Source organism: Bidens hawaiensis, unplaced genomic scaffold (assembly GCF_021521415.1).
Source record: "Bidens hawaiensis isolate Kalapana, Puna unplaced genomic scaffold, B.hawaiensis_p1.1 tig00003244_1, whole genome shotgun sequence".
Lineage (NCBI taxonomy): Eukaryota > Viridiplantae > Streptophyta > Magnoliopsida > Asterales > Asteraceae > Bidens > Bidens hawaiensis.
The window spans coordinates 2,110,953-2,129,331 of NW_027491178.1; the positions used below are offsets into that span (position 1 = coordinate 2,110,953).

Consider the following 18,379-nt stretch of genomic DNA (forward strand, 5'->3'; position numbering starts at 1 on the left):
TTATTAAAATGCTATATTTTAACATTTATAAAAGAAACTCAAAATATAAGATTTATATATAATAATAAACAAAAATACGTCAAAAAGTGGACTAACGGAAGGAAATAAATGCTTTGTTTGTTAATAAATATTAAATAACAACAAAATAAAATGAAAAGCATGTATTTGGGTGGTAATATATTAAGTGTTTTCATGAAACTATGTACGAATATATATACAATTATATATGAGTAAAATTTACGCCCACACATAAATAAAAGTAAGTGGTTCACAACGGTAATTCGAAAATTAAAACCTTATTTATTAAAAGTTATAAAAGAAAATTTAATAAGATTTTATTTTATAATATTTAAAATAAAACTTAATTTAATTCAATTAATTTTATTGGAATTGATCCACCTTTTTATGCCGTCAGCCATACTTTTATACCGTCGCTATACTTTTATACCGTCGGCCATCATTTTTAAAGAGAAAAACGGCGCCTAACTTTGATTTAAGGGAGGAGCCAACCGTATATACAATGGATATTTTGAGAAGTTTTTGTTCAAATGATCGAAGTCTTGACTTAAGTTGTAATATAGACATTTTAGGAATTTTCCATTTTTTTTCCAATCAAATTATCCAAACTTGATTTGAGATAAAGGAGTTTGAGGGTCATTTTAAACAGGATAAGTTAAACAATGCTCGCGTTTTGTCATGATGCAAGGTGGATTCTATCATTCGTGTATTATGATCGTTTAGGATGTCAAATCAATAAACGTTTTCTGTTTCAAATTAAATAAATATTTGTTAGTATTTGTCGTTGTCTTGATTAAAGCTCTATATATTATGAGGGTGGACTATTTTTTTAGTGGGAAACCTCCAAAACTTGCTTTGGGTCCAGTTCAATAGTGTTGGTAAATAATCTTAAATTTTTGACATTTGATTGTTAAGGCCCCAAGTTTAAAATATGTACAGATATATGATTATTTATAAACATATGTCATTACTTCCTACCATATAACAAAACTTATTATAGAGCAACTGGCTAGGCCCTCCACGTAACGTCACCTATATCATAGCACGTTAACAAGCTATATTAAGATCTCTTCTCCGCATCGGCCTGGGATACACTCTTATATGATTAGGGTAACATAAAACCAATGCTAATGGATTTGAACATGACTTAATTTTTAATTGGGATGACAAACTGAAATTAACACTGTAAAGCCACCTCAAGCCCACATATTTTGGTCACTTTAATACAGCTAACAAACAAGTTCTAAAAACAATTTTACTATTGAAAATATATGCACTAATAAAGGTGTACAAAAAAACCCAGTTCCGGACCTAACCCAGAAGACTGCCAGTACCGATCGGTTCCAGTTCCAAAAAGAAAACGGGACAAACACATGAACCAAACCAAAATTGGTTCCACGTCAACCTGTCAAAAAGCGAAAGCAAACAGGTCAAGCCCTCGAACCTACCCGGTCCTTTACATTGTTGACCAAAACTAGATCTGGTTTGCTTTACTCTCCAAAACCTGTGCTTTAAAAATTGTGTACCTCTCTCTACACACTGATGAATAGAAAGAGAAGCTTTGCCATATAAAATACGAATTAACTTTTTTAGTGCTCATAAATAACAAAAATGATATAAGAAGCTACGGTAAACACACAAAAATCCCAAGATTGGTTCTTAGACCATATAAACTAGAAAATTTTCACTTCTCTAAGCACTGGAAACAGCTCCTATGGTCCTTGGTTTTGCTTGAGTGCCTGTTTAACAAAATCAAATCTTGTTATATTCGGTTCAACTTACGGTTCTAAAGTTTATCAACAATATAATATTATATATCAAAAATTAAAAATACAGGAACAACAGTTTTATTTTACAGCTTACCTTCCCTGAAGTTGGTTTTGAACCTGCGGGGAACATTGCGAAGGTAACGCATACGACCCGTACCTGTAGTCTTCCTTCTGATTGCCTTCTCGCTCCAGTTATCTGAAGCATTAAAAAGATTAAAAAATAATAAAATAATTAAATATCCTTTTAGACAAATGATAAAGAAACATAAACCACACAGCCAATTTCTTGCTCGGACAATAATCTCATTTAGATAGTTGATTACCAATAAAAAGCATGCAGTGACACTGAGTTATAATATACTCAGTAACTAAATAAAACAAGGTGCCACATTATAAGAGAGAACTATTGATAGTGGTTATGAGGTTGAACAACAAAACTATTACATTTCTGAAAAAAAAACAGGCCTCAAATTTTGCTGTGGGTCTCCAAATAATTTGGGCAAACACTAATATGCTTTGTACTCGTAACATTTTATACACACCAAAATTTATTATTGTGGCATGTTCAGTTTACCGAGAAAGTTAAACCGTAAACCCCGTTTTCCAAACATCGCTGATTTAGTTGTATGTCGGTTTTCAACATGTGTCCAATATGAGTTGCTTAGAACTATATGAATCCATTATCCATTTAACATTTATGGAATTCAAATACTCAATGTGCGAAGGCAGTTGGAGTTTGGTTAATAATGTTTTGAGTGAGTTTCTTAATCACCGAATCAGATGTAATATGCATTTCATAATAGGAAAATGAATTTTGTATCAGTCCAAGCTTTTTAATTACAAAATACTCCTAACCAAAATTAAGCAAGTAAACATGATCTTTATATTATAATAATAATAGCAACATATCGTATCCCGATTAACAAACTCAGAAAACAATCAGCCAAACACCAACTACCGAGATCATACACCAAGTATTTAAATTCCACAAATGTTAACCGAATCATAAACTAATACAACTAAAAACACATCATAATAGCCGTAAATATATTAAAAAAACAACCGAAACACCCGAACCGATTACAGTTTTAACCAAACATTATACAGAAATGCAGATCTAATTTTATATGCTATATAAACCGGCCAAAGCAGACTGAACCGGACAATATGACCAATTATATCAAATTAGGGCAACAATTACAGCACATTTAATCAATCAATCAATCAATAAAAAGAGATTAAATATTACATTTTCTGAAGCGAGCTGCAGGATAAGCACAGGCGGAGCATCGGCTCTTCTGGAGATGGAAGCTTCGGCGTCCACACCTTACACAGAGTGTGTGTGTTTTGTTCCTTCGTTTACCGAAGCTTCCTGTTCCTTTACCCTTCGATTCATAGATACAGAGTTCAAATTAGTACTATGAATTGATTAGTTTTTGAATGAATTGAATGTATGAAGAAGGATTTACCATTTCTGCAGATAGATTGATGAAGAAGAAGAAGAAGAAGAAGAAGGGTGAATGTTATGTGAAAGTGTGAAATTAGGGTTTTATGTTTTTAACGTGATGGGCTTTTCTATTTTCTGATTTGGGCCTCTTTTTAAATGGGAATGGTTTGTTTTAGGCTAAATAGCCCAATAGGGTTTTTTCCACGCGTGTGGGCTTGAGGTGGCTGTACAGTGTTAACCGGTCGGTTATACCGAGTAGGGGTTTCTTGTCATAAAACCGGTTAGTACCCAACCTGATTAACCGATTTGTGCACCACTAGCAGACTTGAAGTGTCAAAAAACTAGAGACAATTGAAAGACAATGAAACAATTGTGCGACTTCATTAGAAATTTAGAATCAATGAACGACTTCACTACTACAAAATTAAATCCAAAAGTAAAAACGATTTTGACTGAGGTAATTAATGGTGAAAAAAGCACATTGGTACAAAACAAAATCAAAATGGTTAAAAAGCTAAGTGGAAATAATGTTGTGGTTTGCCATAAGCAAAACTACACGTACGCAGTCTTTTATTGCCAAAAAATTCTTGGAACTCGAGTGTATGCGGTTTCTACGGTGAGTTTGGATGGTGTAAAAATGGACATGGTGGTTGTTTGCCTTATTGACACCGCTAGATGAAACCCGAAACATTTGATGTTTCAAATGCTTAACGTAAAATCAGGAAGTGTTCGTGTTTGCCATTTCTTACATGAAGATCATGTTGTTTGGATTCTATATTAATAATGTTGGTAGAAAAATATGTAATATTGTGTGTGTTAGCTAGTATGTGTGTATTTCAAGAATAATCTATAAGGTTAACAATTAAACTAGTTTATTTCTATTAATTTATTAACAAGTTAGTAGTAAACTTTTACTTTTTTTAATAATAAGTGTTTTATCTTCAATTTTTATTTATTAATAATAAGTGTTTTATCTTCAAATTTTATTTATTTGTTTAAAATTGTCTACCTCTAGAAATTGATCAATGGTATAAAATATATGGGTCAAGTTATTCGACAAAGGGTAACAAAAATGAAAAGTGTGAGAAGCCATAAATAATTGACATGTGTCAAGTGGGGACCAAAAGAAAAAGGGTATAGAGGTAATTGTACACATTTTCTCTCTCCACATGCAAGACACATGTTAATACCCCCATCATTTTAGAACGTTTATAACTTTTTCGTATAAATTTTTTTTAAAAAAAAATTCATCATAATAACAAGCGTTTTTTATCTTTAATATGAGTATGATTTTTGTTATATAAAATTTAAAACAAAAATCACGTCATTGTGTCTTTTCGCACACCATTGTGTCTTTTTCGCTTATCATTGTGTTTTTTTCTTCATTGTGCCTTTTCGCACACCATTGTGTCTTTTCGCTTATAATTGTGTCTTTTTTCGCACACCATTGTGTCTTTTCGCACACCATTGTGTTTTTTCGCTTATTATTGTGTCTATTTTGTCATTGTGTCTTTTCACACACCATTGTGTCTTTTCGCTTATCATTGTGTCTTTTTTTCGTCATTGTGTCTTTTCGCACACCATTGTGTCTTTTCGCTTATAATTGTGTCTTTTTTCGCACACCATTGTGTCTTTTCGCTTATCATTGTGTATTTTTTCGTCATTGGGTATTTTCGCACACCATTGTGTCTTTTCGCTTATAATTGTGTCTTTTTTCGCCATTGTGTCTTTTCGCTTATAATTGTGTCTTTTTTCGGCATTGTGTCTTTTCGCACACAATTGTGTCTTTTCGCTTATCATTGTGTCTTTTTCGTCATTGTGTCTTTTTTCTTCATTGTGTCTTTTCGCACACCATTGTGTCTTTTCGATTATCATTGTGTCTTTTTTCGTCAGTGTGTCTTTTTTCTTCTTTGTGTTTTTTCGCACACCATTGTGTCTTTTCGATTATCATTGTGTCTTTTTTCGTCATTGTGTATTTTCGAACATCATTGTGTCTTTTTTCGCCATTAACACATGTTACTCAATAACTTGAAACGTAAAACACAATGGTGAATACGTATAAAATAATGACCTAAAACGTAAGACACAATGGCGAAAGATTTTGCGAACTTTGGACCATTGTGATATTTGGGCGGGTCAGTCTGTCTCCTTGCCGTCAGTTGACTGTGAGTTGGCTGACCAAAAAACATTGAATTTACCGATTTACCCCTGAGCCTATAATTAATCCTAAAACTAAATACCAAGAATTCGTGTAAAGGGTGGGGTTCAAACCCCCGACCCCTAGTTTAATAACACACAAGACCAACCAATTGAACTGAACTAACATTTAATAAAACTACACAATATGTAATATATATTAAGCATTTGAATTGAAACTATATATATATGCATGTTTCTTGTATATATATATATTCTGTATATATTCTGTATATTACAAGGATTGTTTTTTTTTAAACGGCCATTTTTTTCTAAAAAATCAAACGAGTCGGTCTCTTTTTAAAACGTTTTTTTAAACAACGAAACGACTCGTTTTTTAGTGAACTTATCGTCCGAAAACGACGAAACAGCTCGTTTTTTAGTAAACTTTTCGTTCAAAAACGACGAAACGGCTCGTTTTTTAGTAAACTTTTGGTTCAAAAACGCGAAACGATACGTTTTTTAGTAAACTTTTCGTTCAAAAACGACGAAACGACTAGTTTTTTAATAAACTTTTCACTAAAAAACGACGAAACCGCTCGTTTTTTAGTAAACTTTTTGTCCAAAAAGGACGAAATTGGCCGTTTTTTAGTAAACTTTTGGTTCAAAAACGACGAAACGGCTCGTTTTTTAGTAAACTTTTGGTTCAAAAACGACGAAACGGACAGTTTTTTAGTAAACTTTTAGTTCAAAAACGACGAAACGGCTCGTTTTTAGTAAACTTTTCGTTCAAAAACGACGAAACGGCTCGTTTTTTAGTGAACTTATCGTTCAAAAACGACGAAACGGGCCGTTTTTTAGTAAACTTTTCGTTCAAAAACGACGTAACGACTAGTTTTTTAGTAAACTTTTCACTAAAAACGACGAAACTGCTCGTTTTTTAGTAAACTTTTCACAAAAAAACGGCGAAACAGTTTGTTTTTTAGCAAACTTTTCGTCCGAAAACGACGAAACGTTTTTTAGTAAACTTTTCGTTCAAAAACGACGAAACAACTCGTTTTTTAGTGAACCTGTCGTTCAAAAACGACGAAACGGGCCGTTTTTTAGTAAACTTTTCTTTCGAAAACGACGAAACGACTAGTTTTTTAGTAAACTTTTCACTAAAAAATGACGAAACCGCTCGTTTTTTAGTAAACTTTTCAAAAAAAAAACGGCGAAACCGCTCGTTTTTTATTAAACTTTTCGTCCAAAAGCGACGAAACGGCCGTTTTTTAGTAAACTTTTCGTTCAAAAACGACGAAACGGCTCGTTTTTTAGTAAACTTTTCATTCAAAAACGACGAAACGGCTCGTTTTTTAGTGAACTGTTCACTAAAAAACGACGAAACGGCTCGTTTTTTATTGTAATTTTAGCTCAAAATCGACGAAACGGGTCGTTTTTTATTGTAATTTTAGCTCAAAAACGACGAAACGGGTCGTTTTTTATTGTGATTTTATCTCAAAATCGACGAAACGGGTCGTTTTTTATTGTAATTTTAGCTCAAAAATGACAAAACGGGTCGTTTTTAGTAAACTATACGCCCGAAAACACCGAACCGACTCGATTTTTAGTTATCCCCAAACCCGAGCCCGAACACACAATGAACGCAACCATTCTTTTATATATATTACACAATACATAAACACATAAACACATACACAAAACATAAACACAATACATAAACACAATACATAAACACATATATCAAAACACCCGAATTATAATCTTCGGGATTTTACGCGCCGACCCCGACCCCGAACACTACGGTAGGAGAAGCGGGTCGATATTTCACGTTCTACGGAACGCCAACCGGGCTTGACCGGCGACATTAACAACAACACGGACGGAAATTCTCCGAATTCGAAACCGGATTCGGAGACTCAATGCAAGTGGGGCTCCGATTAAATAGTTGAACCGAATAACGATCACGAAAACCATTGTACGGCGGTGGATGGCGGCGTCGGATGTGGATGGGGATGGCGGCTCGGCGTCGGTAGCGGCGGCGTGGGTCGGTGTTGGTGATGGAGATGGAGATTGCGATGGAGATGGCGTCGGTGATGGTGTTGTTTATGGCGGTGATGGTGTTGGTGATGGTGATGGTGATGGTGATGGTGATGGTGTGGTGTATATATATAGATAGTGGGGAAATTATGGGGAAAATGTAGGTGATGGTGTTGGGTAAGAAACGAAGGAAGGAAAGAGGGAGGAAGGAGAGATGGAGAAGGGGGAAGAGTATGGAGGAAGGAGGAAGAAGATAATACCCGGTGGTCGGACTGTCATTTTTCCCGGCAAGCTGGTTTTTTCAAGCTTTAAAAAAAATAACTACCAGAGGGGCACAGATGTGACCGGCCAAATTTATATTTGTAAAAAGTCTAAAATACCCTTCAACTCAACGGCCTTTAACGAAAATATTTAACAGATGGGCACAGACTGACCCGCCCAAATTTCACAGTGGTCCATATTTCACAAAATCTTTTTCAGTGGTTAACCTGTCGAACGACGATATAAACCAGGGAGAGAAATGCAGATTTCTCTAAAATAAATGAAGGTGTTAACCGTCTTTGTATATGGGTTATACGACTCGTATAGCCCTTACATGCCTGACAGATGTACGGAATGAATATTGTGACAGCTTTTTCTGCTTATACGGGCCGTATGGCCCCTATACGAGTCGTATAGGCTTACTATCTCTTATAGACTCACAAATAACATTTAACATATATGAGTTGTATAGGATCTTTACGACCCGTATAGATAGAGTCGTATAAGGTATATACGACTCGTATAACAACTATAGTTCAAAAGCTTAGATAACTCGTATAGATTTCAACCAGAACGGATCATATGACGACATCTAAAAAGCAGGTACTTCGAAACGCTCATGCTGTTCGTAGGTTATTTGATTAGTATGGAGCAAAATATGTACTTTTAAAAGCATGTTTGAGAGTGTGTTTGCAAAAACTTATTGGCTTATTTATGTTTTCAAAAAGCCAAAAAGTTTAAATGTGTTTGGCAATCCCAAAAAAGTTTCTTATTTTAGCTTTTTGAAAGGGTTAAAAAAACAGTTTTCCAAAAGACTAAAATTCTGGTTTTTCAAAATAGCTTTTCGAAAAAGCCCATAAGCCAATAGGCTTTTTTCAAACTCAATCCCAAACATGCCCTAAATTACGTGTTTTTATTCTATAATCAACTCGGCTGTTATTTTCAATATTTTGTGTTTTTAAAGTAATTAAAAAAAAGGTTATACGAGTCATATAGCCCTATACGGCTCGTATATGGGCTATACGATACAAGAGGACAACATCTAACATACTCAGGCACAAAAGGACATACTTTTGCACCTAACGACTCGTATAGCCCATATACGAGTCGTATAGACGCGCTTAGTGTCCAAATAAGCTATATGGTGTTTGAATAACCTAAGCCTTTTTAAATAACAGAAATGGTGAATCTTAAAGGTGTATTAGGCGACCCGTAGTCTAACGTTTTTGGGTGCGGAAAAGCTGGGGAACACCTCCCTGGCATTTTGGGGCGTGTTGAGCATTAAAAAGACCCAACATTTTCTACACAACGCAACATAAAGAGGAAGACGGGTTAAGGAGATAAACCGGCTAATATAGAGGGAGAATGGCGTTTTGGCCATTTTCCCACTACATATGGTCTTAGGCCATCTGTTGTCCAATGTTTTGGGGCGCGTTTTGTCCCAAAACGTCGGGGAACACCGCCACCTTCCCCTGACATTTTGGGACGTTTTATGCTTCAAAAAAGCACCCAACGTTTTCGACACAACGCAACATGAAGAAGAAGGTAGTGCCATTGAGAGAAACCAGCCAATAAACAAGGAGGTGTGGGTGTTTTGGCCTTTTCCGACTATACATGGTCTTAAGGTCATACCTAATGTTTAGTGAGATTGAGGATGAGATTTCACTCTCACACTTAACGTATATAATGATTTTATGTGAGGTGAAATTTAACTGATCCCGTCTTTTTAATTTTTCAGTGCTATTTACTAATTATCTTTACCAAATTAGAACAATCACAATAATAAAAAGACAACTGGTCTCTAATAAACGGATGCACTCTCTTCCGCCTTACTCGCAATACTCAAACCGACTAATAAGAAGCTAGTCAATATCAAAAACGCGGACAAACACTTCCTTCACTTTATGTCCGTAACTATGGACGAACCTCGCGTCATCCTCTTCTTGTCTGTCCGTTACCACATAGATCCGGACGAGGGGTTTTTACTTTTTACCTATGTTGTGGACGCTTTAACTACTCATTAACTTATTTTAAATAGGCAAGGCCTATTAAGCCAGTTGGGCGTGAATGTCTTATTAGACGTGTTTTAATGATCGTTCAAATTAGATGCATATGAAGCCGGTTATAATAATCTAACCAAGGCTTGTTATGTCACATGTCACGTGATCTTAGGACATGTCATGCATGAACAATGTAAGTTGTGGTGGCCCAAAGTAAAAGCTGTGGTACTTACCTGTTTGGTGAGTGTTATAGTCAGGGGCGGACCTACATAGGTCCCATCGGGGTCCCGGGACACCAATGTTTTTTAAAAAATACTTAGAGACGGTATACTAAATTTTTTAAGGACCCCATAAAAATTAATACTTGGAACCCATACTATTAAGGCTAAACTGGTCTAGTGGAAATTCCCTTGTTTTTCTTTGAGAGGTTGCAGGTTCAAGCCTCTCCATACTCAGTTTTTGTTGTTTTTTTATATCATAGTCAATATTAGTTATTTAGTTGGGGTATTTGTGTTTTTTTTAGTTTCTCTCATATAGTCATTATCACCATCCAACATATATAATAACAACATGGGTTTTACATATTCTTTTATTAATTATCTTATGTATGTATATTATAATTAATAATTTATTTGTGTAAGAGTTAGTTTTTCATGTCTTGGTTATGTATGTAAGACCATATATATATATATATATATATATATATATATATATATATATATATATATATATATATATATATATATGTATGTATAGCTTATGTTTATGTTTTTCGAGTATGAATAAAAATGAATTAAAAATGTATGTTCTATCTAGTTTCTAATCTAGATTCTTTCTACTTACTCGTTTCCAATGACACCATATTTCCGTGTTTTATTATGTTACTCGTCTCGACCCGACCCGAATAACGACCGACCTGAAAATTTTGTAAACCGAAAAAGTTGGGACCCCCGTCGACAAAAAATCCTGGGTCCGCCACTGGTTACAGTATGCATGATCAACTTCATCTCCCACTTTATAAATTAGTCATCAAACCAAATCTTCAAACACCATCAACATCTAAATCCTATGTTACATTTGTCTCCAATGAGGTTCGGTCTTGTCTACGGTTGTTATGTGCTTCTTTCTGTAAGTGTATATATCTTATTAATTATCTTTCATTATCCTCATCTAATTTTAAGTGCCTCAAAAATGCAAAACAATATAAAAAACACAATCAAACTTTAGGAAAGTACCAAAACATAGAAAAAATAAATAAATAAATGCTATAATATACACAAAAAAAAGTTATTTTAAAGCTAAATATATGTTTGAATATTGTGGGTTTGAATATTAGGTAGCACTTGTGGGGAGTGATGCATTGAGTCCTGAAGTGTACTGGAAGAATGTTTTGCCACACACTCCTATGCCAAAAGCAATCAAGGAATCTTTAGCAGGTTAATTGATATTAACCATTGGGTTACGGTTCCATACAACATTTTATATATGTGTAAATGAGAGCAGTGCTGTTCACGAGTCGAGCCCGAGTCGAGCCCGAGTCAAGCCAGGGTGGTTTCCAGCTCGGGCTCAAAATTAAACGGGGCAACTCAACTAAGGCTCTAACTCGATTTTGAAGTTAAATGAGATTAAGATCAAGCCAACGAGCCGAGCCATGATCGAGCCTAGGTTGATTTTGGCTCGGTTACAAAACTGAGCCAACTCACCTTAGGATGTTTCAAATCAAGTTTTTTTAGCTAGTTTTATTCGAGTTTTTATCAAAAAGAGCCACGAGCCCGAGCTTCGAGCCTCGAGGTTTTTGAACAACCCTAAATGAGAGTTTGGTGGTCTTAAAAAAGGAAAAATAAAACCTTCCTAAAAATGTGTAAATGATAGTTTATACGAAGGTAAACGGTCGTTTACAATACATATTATTTGTCCCACACAATGTAACGGGACTGGGATTTACACCAATACGTCTGGTATTGCCCTGACTCGTATTGATGTCAGTGAACCCGAACAATTGGGGCATAATTTAACATTAAGAAGATGTTTATTTGTAGGCTGGAAGGTTTATTCGTAAGACTAGAACCCACAACCTCTTGGTTTAATGTCAACATTTTTCCAATTAGACAAAGCTAGTGGTTTGGTTTAATGTCAAACATTTTTCCAATTAGACAAAGCTAGTGGTTATGTAATTGTGTTGAAATATTGATTATACATATTTTTTTAATAAAAATACATAAAAATTTTTTAAAAAAAAAAAAATTCAGACCTAGCGGGGTGTCGGACCTGTAGCCGTCGACTACCCTGCCACCCCTCATGGCCGGCTCTGAGTTTGGGTGTGTCTCTACTCCTCCCATGCGTGTGATAGTTTCCACGGGTTTTAGTGGCGTCGTATCTGAATACTTATTTAATGTCCGAACCTCCGCATTTCTTTTCAATCTAGTTGTTTAACGAAAATGGTTAAACATCATTATCACATGTACAAATTTTACTTCTTTTTAGTTGAGTGATCCAAATAACCCATAAAGCAGTTTTTGAAGTGACGTAAAAGTAATAAATTTTGTTTTTTTTGAAAGTTTCGTACAAATATTTAAGAACCACAACTTTTACTTCTGGCTACTAGCACCTTCATTATTCTGTTTTTGAAAGGCTGCACCCTCATTATGAAATGCACATGACTTTAATTTTCACCGTTTTAGGTCACGACAAGTATTAGACTATGTGCAGTGGGCGCTTCTCATCTCCATGGCGTCCCCAAAGCACCTAGAGCTTCGCCCTCTAGGGCGCTTTGGGCGTTTTGTATTTCCACAAAGCGCCGGAAGGGGGAAGATGTGGAAGATGATTGGTGGGCTATTTATTTGTTTTTTTATATAAAAAAGTATAAAATAATAACGAGGTAATTGTTTGAACTTTGAAGGGGCTTCATCTACTACACTCCTTTTAGCCAAAAAGTCCATATGGTGTGGCGCAATACGCCCTCATAGGGGTTCCATCCACTATCGACTTACCGATTCACCGGTCATATCGGCTGGCCATATACTAAAAACCGGATAGCACCGTAAAGTATTTTGATACATATAATAATAGAAAATATAAAAAAAAAATCCAAATGTTTAGGGAAAAGAAGACGACGACGACAATAATCAAAAGAGATTCGTTTATAACATTAACAGTCGGGTTCATCATTAGATTTCTAATACTAAATATCGTAAAGTTTTTAAAAAATATTATTTTACACTTGACGGATTTTTTTATGAATTATGTATACGTATATTTATTGTTGTTTTTAATAGGTGAAATAATAGATGGCTTAGAAATGCCGAGAACCAGAAGCCCACTTCCACTAGATTCAGCAGTCCATTTGTCAGCCCAACAAGGCAACAACAGCAACCAGAAGCCCACTTACTTCACAGCCAATTGGATTAGAATACACACGCAAATTACTTGGGAATTTAGTTGATACATTTTAAGACACCCTTATTTTTCTCCATGCCCTCGTTCATCCGAACTATCAAAAGTTTTGAGTCATCAAAAGCATGAGCCACTCAAATGAAATAGAAAAACATTGACTCTCCAGTCTCCTTACGTAAACGAGCATGTTCTTTTTTCATTCGTTTTATTGCAATCGAACAGACGCTCGATTGCTCGAATACGAACATTAAACGAGCATGGCTTTTTTGTTTGTCTCTGTTCGTTAAGAAAATGAATATGCCTATGTTCGTTAGTTAACTATATAAACAAACGGTTCGCAGGCGCAAACTAAGAGATGCAACTGAGCATAGATGAATGAATATAAACGGGCGTAACTGAGCAAACACCAATTAAAAGTAAACGTAAATATAAACTTGTTGGCCTAAAAAGTCAATAAAACTAGACTAAATTATAAAGGGTGATACTTTAATTTAATAAACCTAGACTAAGTTGTTATGACCCTAATATTCAAATGAATACATAAACCTACAAACATAGATGAACATCAATGAACGTTCATAGACATTAATGAACAAATGAAGCATATGTTCATGTTTACTCGCTTCAATTAACAAACAAAAAGTTTGCTCAAGTCACATGATGAATTAAAACAAAGAAGATGCTTCAATATATGAGTGAAATTGTACCTACATTCTTGTCGTGGTGGTGTTGATGGAGATCAGTAGTTCCCTAACTTTGGGAGTGGCTTCACTTGTTTTCTTAACCTTTTTAAATACAGGGTATATTACTCATTTCTTATAAAAACAATTGAAAACCTAAAACCAGTTAGCATAAAGAACTAAATTCATGACAAATTCTAAATGTAAAGGATGCTTCATGTATTTAACGCCGATCTATAATATACTTTAAAAAACTAAGGTGGTAAAGAGCACAATATGATATAGGCAAATTGGATTTTATTAATCTCACATTTTTAGGTTGGTCGATAATAATCTCACCTTAAACAATAGCTGTCACCGGTTCCATCCTTCCCTCTTTTGTTTTATTTAAGTTATTTTTAACGGGTTCAATGAAAACAAAACGTGTGAAAAATGAGACTGGTAACAACTATTTTGTGAGTCTCTAAAATATAAGATTAATAAAATCCAATTTCCGAATGATATAACACTACATAACTAAACTAGGGACCAATTATGTAATACTCCGTAGTCCGTATTTATTATTTAACAAGTGAAATGAAATAAGCAAAACCCTAAACCCCCAATTTAATTTCAATTCAAAGAAATTGAAGTGAGAATGGCGTTCAGATCGAAGGAACTGGCGAAGAAGATAATGAAGAAGATCGGCGGAGAGAAGAATTTGAGTGCCGGAGTAAAAGAAACGGTGAACAAGTGTTTGCCGGAGAGTAAGGTGGTGATGAGCAGAGCTCACCGTGGGATTTACGCCGGACGCCATATTCAGTTCGGTAATCAAGTCAGTGAGAAAGGTGGAAACAAGTAAGTTTGTAAAATCAAATTAGGCTTTTATAATATATTTATTATTATTCTTTTATTGAATGATTAAATTGAAGATTTTTACATGTTAATTGATCATTTCACTTTAATTTGTTTTAATCTTATTTATAGATGATGATGATCATCATCATCATCATGCTAGGGGTGTTATTCGGGTTGTTACCTTCGGGTTTCTTGGGCCATGTTCCTCGTGTTTGAGAATATTGAATCTAGAACCGAATCCCCACTCTAATCTCTCCCAGATTATTCGGTTCGGGTTTATGGGTTAGGTTAATCGAGTTTCGTGTATTTAGCCTAAAAAAAGTAAATAAAAAATAAATATTTTTCCGAGTATTGAGAAAAGAGATGGATATGATTTAACAAAATTGAATTTGATCGAACAAAAATCTGTAGAATTATCTTAGATTTTATGTTAATCTTCTTTTTATATTGTAAATGAAGATTGCTACTTTGAAAATTAAGTGACATTAAAGTTTTACTGACTGCAGAAACTACGTGAATCTGGCTTTAATATGTTCTTCAGGCAGGATTAAGTTATTTAGACAGTTATTTAATCACTGTATCTTCATCATTCTATGCTTAATACCTAATTACCTACCAAATGTATTGTGGACTTTCAAACATTTTGATTAGTGGTTAGATTAATCAACATACAAGATGCTTTGTTCGTAATGTTTCACCCTTACAACAGTAAGTATATTCTTGTTTATTGGATAATAACCATCGACAAAAGATGGATTAATTTCATATGATATCATTTAGCCATTCAAGTTTGTAAAATTATGCCAATTTAGTTGTTTGGTTACTTTGTTAATCCGTGTTCTTTTAACGACTTGGCAGTCCACAAGTATATTTAATAATATTGCTGATCTGTCAATGAAATTTAAAAAACACTGCTGACATGGCAGTCCCTGTGTTCAGTTGAACAAGAATTTGATTAAATTAAAGAGGCTAATATATCTGCTGCATTAGCAATGTTTCTTTAAAAATACAGATGGCTGCCAAGTCAGCAAGGAAACTGGTGTAAGAGGTTACCAATGACCAAATTGTGACCCCCCCCCCCCCCAAAAAAAAAATTTAAATTTTTATATGGATCAGGTAAATATGATATTATGACATATAGCCCTTTTCTTTTTGCATAAAATATGAACCATGATACAAACAAACATTACATGGGCAATATTGTAATTTAACAGGACTCGAAGGAACTGGAAGCCAAATGTACAAGAAAAACGTCTTTTCAGTTACATTTTGGACCGCCACATTCGTGTAAAAGTAACAACACATGCTCTTCGTTGTATAGACAAAGCAGGCGGGATTGACGAGTACTTATTAAAAACACCGTACAAGAAAATGGACACTGAAATGGGAATTTTATGGAAATCAAAAATTGAGAAAATGTATGAAGAACTTGGAAACATGGAAGTTATGTTTTTTCCACAAGAGGAAGAAGAGATGCTTGCAAATGAGTTTAAAGAAATGAGAGTTGAACAAAGGATTGCGCGTAGGGATGCAAGACGGCAGGCGTACGGCTGGTCTCCAAAAGCTGAGCAAAATGAGGATGGAAGTGAAGATGTTGAAGCAAATCGACATGAGGAACTCGCTGTTAATTCATAAAAAAAGTTGTTTGGATTTGTTTAGTGATGGTTTTGAGTTGCGGCTTTCGTCTAGATGTTTATGAAAATCTTGTTTTTTTTTAGGTTTTTATGTTAGTTTGCTTTTTGTTGTAATAAGCCATCTCATATAGCTATGGCATGGATTACATCTTCACTTTCCCATAGGTTTATGTTATGCATGTTTTTGAGCATAAGGTTGTTAAATGTTGTTACTTGTTTGTAAGTTAATGTATCCTTTCTTCTATTTAAAACTTTTTTTATAGGTACACCGTACATGTCTAACCTTATATTGATTAGCAAAACATAAAAACATAGCTTGCCAGTTGAGCTGTGTTTTGACTTTTTTTCAAAGAGAAAATGGGCAGCAAGAATGTCAAATGTATCCCACTTAATACACTCTGAAATTTAATGCATCCTTGTTTGTGTTTTTCTTATTGTTAGACCGAGTAGTCATAAAGTCTGATCCCTGAGTGTTATGTGTCATGTGGCGTTTATGGCTTTTTACAAAAAACAACTCTCTATAACTTTGTTTATTTGTTTTTTTTAAATTCTTAAAGGTAAAAAAGTAACGGTTTTTTTCGATTTTGATGCCATTATCGCGTTTTGTGTATAACTTGCAAAAAAAAAACCCCATAACTTGGAGGGGGGCGGTGTTTCCCAAACTTATGAGCCATAAAATTGCCCCAAAACTCTCCACTACGGATGGTCTTATATACTTGTAAAACAATTATCATTATTAAAATTTAAATTACTATTATAAAATATTAATTTTGTCTCTCTTAATAATAGATAGCTTAGATTATCATTTTTTTTTATGTTTTTTTTATTAAAAACGTTTATACTTAAAATAAAATGTTTTTTTTATCAAGTTAGAAGTTTTTTCTGAATTGTTCTAATAATTTTATGCTGAGTTTACACATACCAAGGAAGCGCATTTAGCAATAACTACATTAAAATTGGTCTGAAATGTATAAATATTCTAAATAACGTCACAACGTAGAATGTGTTGGTGTGCATAGAATGTTTACGATGAATGCTACTAACTTTCTACTCACTTATTTATGACGCTCTCTCATTCACATCAGCGTCACATCAAATTTTTAGATCGCAACACTGTATTGTCAAAATCATAAAAACAAATACTTTTCATCTCACCCAATGACCCACCTCAAAGCCATTTTTAAAATAGTTAACATAATAAAATAAAAATGTAATTTAAAAACTACAAAACTAATATACAAGTATATATAAAATTAATTAAATATAAAATTTAAGACAAAATCAATACATAAAAATAAAATGCAACTAGTAATCTAGAATCATGTGTATTTTGAAAATCTCTAGGTACACAAACTTTTGATCTATGCCGTATCTTGAATTTCATGTACCGATCTATTAACAATGGTAGTGACTAGTGAAAGTTAGAAAGTTACAAGTATTCATTGTATATGCTTAATCGTTGGAACTTGATGAATTTGGTCGAATTTTAAAATAGATCATTTGTATAGATTGTGGATTGATATTTTATGAGAGATCTAAAATTTGGATGATTTCTTTTATTGTTTTTTAATTTGGAGATGTACTATATAGATTGATTTTAAATTAGTTATCTTTTTTAAATAGTTAACACTCATATGATCGTTGAGGTTTGGGATGGTCGGTATTGCAGTACCAGTTTTGAGATAAAACTTTTTGGCAATGGCCATGTCTAGGTGGTATAATCAATACCGAGTGGCAACTTAATCATCTCCATCCTGTCTAGACGTGCACAAAAAAACCAGTTCCGGAATCGAACCGGTGGAACCGACCCGGAACCGGTTCCAGTTCCTACCCGATGCACCTCATACCCGGTTTGGGTATTTTTGTACCCGATATTCCTACCCGGTTCCACTAGTTGTATATGTTAATCGGTTCCTACCCGGTTCCAAATTGTACCCGGTCCGGGTCCTACCCGAAAAAACCGATTCCGGCGGGTTTTTTTATGAAATGGTCAACTGGTGGTCAAAGTAGCCGTTGGAACCGGTTTCAATGGTAATATAGCCGTTGGAACCGGTTTTTGAGAGATATATAGCCGTTGTAACCGGTTTCAACGGCTATATTACCGTTGGAACCGGTTTTTGGGGAAAATATTATCGTTGTAACCGGTTCCAACGGTAATATAGCC

At 34.4% G+C, this 18,379-nt stretch overlaps 2 protein-coding genes across 2 annotated transcripts; one reads left to right on the forward strand and one right to left on the reverse strand.

Moving 5' to 3' along the window:
* Positions 1-1,563: 1,563 nt before the first annotated feature.
* LOC143622837 (large ribosomal subunit protein eL37x-like) lies at positions 1,564-3,320 on the reverse strand. Its single transcript, XM_077093878.1, has 4 exons — positions 3,257-3,320; positions 3,037-3,172; positions 1,882-1,983; positions 1,564-1,757 (listed from the first exon to the last, which is right to left on the reverse strand). The coding sequence occupies exons 1-4, from the start codon at positions 3,257-3,259 to the stop codon at positions 1,711-1,713; spliced, it is 288 nt and encodes a 95-aa protein (XP_076949993.1). The 5' UTR covers positions 3,260-3,320; the 3' UTR covers positions 1,564-1,710.
* Positions 3,321-14,354: 11,034 nt separating this feature from the next.
* Positions 14,355-16,332, forward strand: LOC143622838 (uncharacterized). Its single transcript, XM_077093879.1, has 2 exons — positions 14,355-14,581; positions 15,796-16,332. The coding sequence occupies exons 1-2, from the start codon at positions 14,382-14,384 to the stop codon at positions 16,214-16,216; spliced, it is 621 nt and encodes a 206-aa protein (XP_076949994.1). The 5' UTR covers positions 14,355-14,381; the 3' UTR covers positions 16,217-16,332.
* The last annotated feature ends 2,047 nt before the right edge of the window (positions 16,333-18,379 follow it).

Bases quoted from the DNA above. Each gene is read 5' to 3' on its own strand.
- LOC143622837 (XM_077093878.1), bottom strand. The intron at 1,984-3,036 runs GTAATATTTAAT...TTAATGCTTCAG, and splicing joins TGCAGCTCGCTTCAGAAAAT to ATAACTGGAGCGAGAAGGCA. The intron at 1,758-1,881 runs GTAAGCTGTAAA...TTTGTTAAACAG, and splicing joins CAAAACCAACTTCAGGGAAG to GCACTCAAGCAAAACCAAGG.
- LOC143622838 (XM_077093879.1), top strand. From the start codon at position 14,382: ATGGCGTTCAGATCGAAGGAACTGGCGAAGAAGATAATGAAGAAGATC. The intron at 14,582-15,795 runs GTAAGTTTGTAA...GTAATTTAACAG, and splicing joins AGTGAGAAAGGTGGAAACAA to GACTCGAAGGAACTGGAAGC.